This window comes from Camelina sativa, chromosome 12 (genome assembly GCF_000633955.1).
Source record: "Camelina sativa cultivar DH55 chromosome 12, Cs, whole genome shotgun sequence".
In the NCBI taxonomy this organism is placed as follows: domain Eukaryota; kingdom Viridiplantae; phylum Streptophyta; class Magnoliopsida; order Brassicales; family Brassicaceae; genus Camelina; species Camelina sativa.
This window is the reverse complement of record NC_025696.1, coordinates 5,186,064-5,192,263: the sequence shown is the minus strand read 5'-3', so window position 1 is coordinate 5,192,263 and position 6,200 is coordinate 5,186,064. Positions and strand designations below refer to the sequence as shown.

The window sequence follows — 6,200 nt, the reverse complement described above, 5'->3', positions numbered from 1 at the left end:
ATGTTGCATTTCAGATATAAACATTCTTATTTGTCTTTCTTGACAGACAAAGAGAAAATAAATAAACAAATAAAAACACGTACGTAGCATCATGGGTAAAAATATTCTTGTTTTTTCTACCGTTCTTGTTTTTCTCTTCTTTACATCATATGCAACTCCTGGAATTGGAACTTTCTACACGACTTACACTCGTAAGAATCTTGTTTTACATTCTGTTTTGTGTCTAACCAAATATAATTTAGATAAACAATAAACTTATATATACATTTTGATATCTAACTATATAGCGAAATGTTATAAAAATCATAACGACCATTGGTCTTTTATTTCATGTTTGATAGCATCGGCATGTTACGGAGGTAAGCAAGAAGGAGTGTTCATAGCTGCAGCGAGTGATCAATTATGGAACAATGGTCAAGTTTGTGGCAAAATGTTCAGAGTGAAATGCACCGGAGCTCGTAACGCCGTGCCTCACCCTTGCACCGGAAAATCCGTAATTGTCAGAATCGTCGACCATTGTCCCAGTGGCTGTGCTTCTACGATCGATCTTTCCCGAGAAGCTTTTGCTCAGATCGCTAATCCTGTCGCTGGGATTATTAACATTGATTATACTCCGTAATTATTTCTCCCAGTCTTTACCACATATATCCTTTAACTATAGAGAAGAATCATATCCAAGGGTTTATTAATGAGATTGTTTTATTTGTATTTCAGGGTCTAAACGTCGATGAAGTTCTCAAGGAAAATAAAGCTCAAGTCTAGAAAGTCCTAATAGAAAATGTCTAGCTAGCATCACGATTCACGAGTTTGTAATAGCGTTTCAATATATGATTAAAAATCGTCCACATTCATATACAAAATACACGATTGCATATTAAACAATAACGACCATCCAAAAAGAAATTACTATATAAAATAGTTTTAGATTTTGTTTAATTTACTTTTCATTTTCATTTTAAAACAATTTATACCTTACTTGTTTTTCTTAACATTAACATAATTTAGTAAATAGAAGTGAGAAAAAATGAATAGAATATGTAACTGGAAATTAGTACAACTATCATTGATCACATCAAAGAAATGCTTGCGACAGTTAACAGGTTCTGTTATGTATCATATACCACCAAATAGAGGGTTGTAACTTAGCTTGATCTAACATCGAGATTGAGTGAACATATCTCAACAAATGTATGAAACTAAGATGCATTCATCCTATTTTATCAAATGACAAAACATGTTCATTATAGTGCATCCCAAACTACTCGGACAATTCAACAAAAACCCCTAATCCCAGCTAACTCATTCCAACTTCGATGAATCGCAGATTTAACAGGTTACCAAAGAAACCCAACCCGGAAGGAAACCAAATCAACCTGAGGTTAAGAACTTAAAATAGTCGGATGTTTCTATGAATATGAGGAGATATGGACTTGGGACTACAGATAACCAAACTATCAACATTAGAAAACCTATAACAGAGCTCTGCCGCAAACAAAAAATGCTTACATGATTGCATAGAAGTTCACAAGAAGAGAGAAGAAAAGAAAAAGACAAAGCTTATATATATAATTTGACCAGTTTCGTTTAATATTTACACAACAAAGAGAAGAAAAATACAGACTTCAATGTGGCAAAGTATCTCTTCAGTTGTCCATATTGTTGTTTCTGCCTAAATTATACTGCAATTAGGAACTGACCTTTTGAACACATAGGACCGAGTTTCAAACTCGCTCATCGTGATAACTCATTCATCACCTTTTCACCTAACGCCTAGTCCCGTTCAATCTAAACTTTTCATGACATCCTGCAAATGTTGAAAGTTAACTAACAATGAAGTTTTGAGCTTCAAGAACACATGTAAAGATCAAAAGGGGGGAAAAGAAAGTCAACACTAAAAACTTACGAGTAGGAAGGATCGGGGAAACGCTGATTTTGATTTTGAGAGCGTCGATAATAGAAAGAACTTCTTCGTTTCCAGATGCCATAAAGAGTCTCAGAACTCTCTCATTCAATTTCCCAGCTTTCAATGTCCTCTTTACATCACCAACCAAAACACAGCAAGCGAATCAATTAGAAACACAGCATCTCAACCATATCTAACGAATCAAAATAACTCAAATTCATCCACTAAACCAACAGATTGTAACACAAAAACAATTCCTCACACTACTAAGGAACCCTAAGCTCTAAAGCTTTACACTTTCACCTAAAAAAATCCTCACTTCTCACTTCTCAGAATCAAAGGAAGATAACCTAAAAATTCCAACTTTACACTTAATTCGAAAAACCCAGAAAACCAAAGAAGGATTGAGGTTAAAAGTTATTTTACAGCGAAGAGGTCAAGGATGATGTGATCAGGTAGATGGGAGAGATCGTTGATGCGAGAAAGGTTCAACACGGCGGCGTTGACGGTGAGAGAGAGCAGAGACGGAGGAGGGTTTCTCATTCAATCAGTCTTGAGATAGATTTGATTCTTCCAAAGGATTGAAATGAAAACAAAAAAGATGCTTCAAAGCTTCGGTCTTTGGGTTGTTTCCTTTTGAATCCGCCGCCTTTCTTATCGTCGGCCACTGAATTCTGAATTCTCACGATCGAGATGATCTCTCTCGTTCAGAGACGTTTCCAAAGAGAGAGAAGCCAAAAAAAACTAAACTCACTTTTCTTTCACGTTTGTCTATTAAACGCAGCGTTTGGTTAGCGAGACTCGATAACGTTGGGCCGGAGTTATTAAAAAGCCCACTAATTTGGATCCGAAGGCTTTTGAATATTTGGTGAAAGTATCACTGATGTGACAACAACAACTATGGAGCTATCATAAGATTACGTGGTGGAAGTGAATTGATGACACAACTACATATATATTGTTGGAGCATACAGAATAAAATTATTTTGTGTCAGTCGTCACACGTACCACAATCAACATATATTATCATTTATAACATAGAATAGAACTAACAAAATAACAGAAAGCAAAAACTTTATAGTTGTTCTATGCATTTTTACAATTTGGAGTTTTTAAATAAGACATATATAGTTCTTCATTTGAACGAGATGAACTAAGTTCTCAGATGGTTTTGTTTAGGTGACCATACACTATTTAATATAGGTTTTATTTAGATGGACAGTTAAGCAATGGTCTGAAATTTATTGGCAAAGCAATAAATGTTATCTGTATAACACACACATGCACATGGGGGATTCTTTTTACATTATTATTATATCTCCTAAATGTGTATTTGTTACATTTGAATATTTATTTCGTGAGGAAATGTGTCGAACGGAGAACATTTCAAACAATTTGACTAATCTCTTAAATTCAAATTTAGTTGGAGTTTTTTTTTTTTTAAGAGGATTAAAAACCATGTAATGACAAATTAGTTGTTACACGATCGTGGGAGATCCAACTTAAAAGTTCACTATATTGTCCTACTGATCCTAACTCTTACGATGTTTCTCATTGTTTTCCCATTAAGTATCAAAACAACCTGATCTGTGTTTTTGTCTAATCTTGTATAAGAACTGTACTAGCTTTATTAATTATGTTTTTTTGGCTGATTTGCTCATCCGCTCATGTGTCTATTGTCTGACAGTTGTAGATTACTAAAAAATATCCGTAAAAAGAGTATGATTTAATTTTTGCATATTGCATTTCACTGGATTAGTCATGTTAAATTTTAGAGTTTTGACATGAAATATGTAACATGGATAATAAAACCATTTACAAATATATATAAGTCGTACAACTTAACAATACAATATTGATGGGGGTTGACTACTAGCCAAGCTGTGGCTTGCTGGCCTCAATTCATCTCCGAGCTTTGACATATGGGTTCAAGTTCCACACCTAGCTAGTCTGAGTTTAAAAGTTGTTGGCATGAAAAGCAAAATCAATACAATATTAGTCTTAGCAGATAAACTGCATTATTACGGGATGATTGTATTCAACTATTCATCGAATTCTAATTTATTCCTTTACTCGATAGGAAAAAGTAGAAAAGCTTACAAGATAACCAAAGTCAAACATGTCGGATTTTGCGAACCTGCCTTGTAAGAAAAACGCCACTCCTATATATATATATATATTTCCAAGCAATCGTTTTTTGCTGTTGTTCCACAAATTTAATCGTTTTTGATATCGATCAACTTTTTTTTTGTGTGTGTAATAGTATAAGGAAAGTGTACACACCAATGTTCCTTAAGCTTAAAGTTCTATTAATGTTCATTTGACATGGATTGTTACAACATTTCATATAGTTGTTATGTTAGTAACTCGGTTTTATTGGTCAAAGGGAGCAGGTGGATCCGAAAGAAAAAAAACTTGTAAAACAAAAATTTTAAACAGCGAATATATACATCTTCAACAAATAGTAGTATATATCTTATTTCTTCTGGAAGGTTAACAGTTTTACATGTTTTCCTCCTTCAAATTTCTTAGGTTGTAAAAGGACCTTGAAATATTTAAATAAGTAGGTAAAAAATGTGTAGGTTATGGAGATTTACGTACAAAGTGAGTAGACTTTCCAACTATAGCCAAAGCATCGAGCACCCAAACTTTTAATGTCTAACAAATAAATTTGTACTGTACCTTCGTAAATTTCAATACAAATATTAAAATGGAGACATAGTGAATCAGCAAGACCCTTTTTAGATTTGTCTATACTAAACAAGATTATGTTTCGATTACAAATACAACTTCTCAAATGCAAATATTTATCAATTAATATGTTTATGCTAACTATTAAATTTGTGATATGTGAAAATAATGATACAACAAATAACGGCTAAAAAGCTGGATAATACTCTGTTGGGTATATGATCATATGAAAACTGCATTAGTTTTTTTTTTTTTTTTCCTAGATGGAGTAAATTGATTTATGTTGGGATAAGTCGATTTAAAATGAGCTGTGAAAAAAATATATATATTTATGATTTTTCCGTCAAATCAAAATAGTACCCCTATTTATATTTGGCGTAACCACATTACATTAATTTCCTTTTATTGTTTTGACTTGTGTTGTGATGACATCTTTTTAACCGGTTTATAACTTTTTGTCAACATGTACTTTTTTTTGGTAAATTCTTTTTAATGAATCAAAAGTGCGTAACACAAGATCCGCCTCCAGTGATCCTAATATGAAAAGGAACCGAACCTTCTTATAATGCTGATTTCTTGTTTTCTCTCCTTTTTCAGTACAATCAAAAAGTTGATCCACTGCCCAAAACTAGTTCCACAGTTGTATATTTCTAGACTTCTAAATACTCCTTTTGAGAGTTTCGTGTAAAAAATAGAAGTGAAAATAGGTATTTGTGTAAACCTTTAAGTTCAAACTTCTAATTTCGAAATAAAAAAGAATGGAAAAAAGGAAATTGTTTTCTTCTGGTTTGACTTAAGAAAAGTGGGTACCCACCAAATCTCGATAACACAGAGAGTTTGCACTGCTGCTGCATCCGTGTCCTCTTGTCCTATGTATCCGGTTCCTTCCACATCTTTCAGTTTCCAAATGTGTTTTTTATACATTCACATACACTAATGTGTCTAGTTGTTGTTATCTATCCCACACGCAATACACATTTGTATGCGTAGTTTTGTTTTTGAATACATTTGAGCAAATAGCAGCTACCGACGTTTTAATAAATTCATTGGCTTAAACTGGCTGACGTCAAAAAAGAAAGAAAAATAGTTGATGGTTCGTTCCAAAATTTAATGATTTAGTCATTCAGCTATAAACTACATTTATTTTCTATTTGAAAAAAAAAGTATTATGATATTTCTTGTCGTCCCGCTCCACTCGTATTATTTTTGAACCCTACACTAATTAAATAACACCGTAACACGAAAGCAGGAAAATAAAATGTATAAAATATTTATACAACGATAAGAAAGACAAAGAAACTGAATGTATAAAATATAATAAGAACACTCTTGAAATGGGAATTATTAATAGTTTGGAATTTGGTTTGTCTAGCTCAATATTAGGAGTCATGTTCTTTTCATGAGATATTTTCATAATCTTATCTTGTTTAATTTGTGTGTACAGACAAATGATGAAGTATTATTTTATGAAAATATACGAATTGAATACACACAATAAATACGATATAATTTTGAAATTACCCATGAAGTTAATACTTACTGTAATTTTTTAATCTTGTGGATTGTAAAGTAGTGGTGGTGTTCTTTGTCTTGTTGATTTAAATGA

General features: G+C 32.6%; 2 protein-coding genes across 2 annotated transcripts; one reads left to right on the top strand and one right to left on the bottom strand.

Moving 5' to 3' along the window:
- LOC104730277 (putative EG45-like domain containing protein 1) lies at nt 44–838 on the top strand. The gene is made up of 3 exons (XM_010449422.1): nt 44–191; nt 342–615; nt 715–838. Exons 1-3 carry the CDS (start codon nt 92–94, stop codon nt 719–721), a joined length of 381 nt encoding a protein of 126 aa, XP_010447724.1. The 5' UTR covers nt 44–91; the 3' UTR covers nt 722–838.
- On the bottom strand, nt 1,484–2,640 carry LOC109128055. Its single transcript, XM_019233760.1, has 3 exons — nt 2,330–2,640; nt 1,904–2,033; nt 1,484–1,804 (listed from the first exon to the last, which is right to left on the bottom strand). Exons 1-3 carry the CDS (start codon nt 2,444–2,446, stop codon nt 1,764–1,766), a joined length of 288 nt encoding a protein of 95 aa, XP_019089305.1. The 5' UTR covers nt 2,447–2,640; the 3' UTR covers nt 1,484–1,763.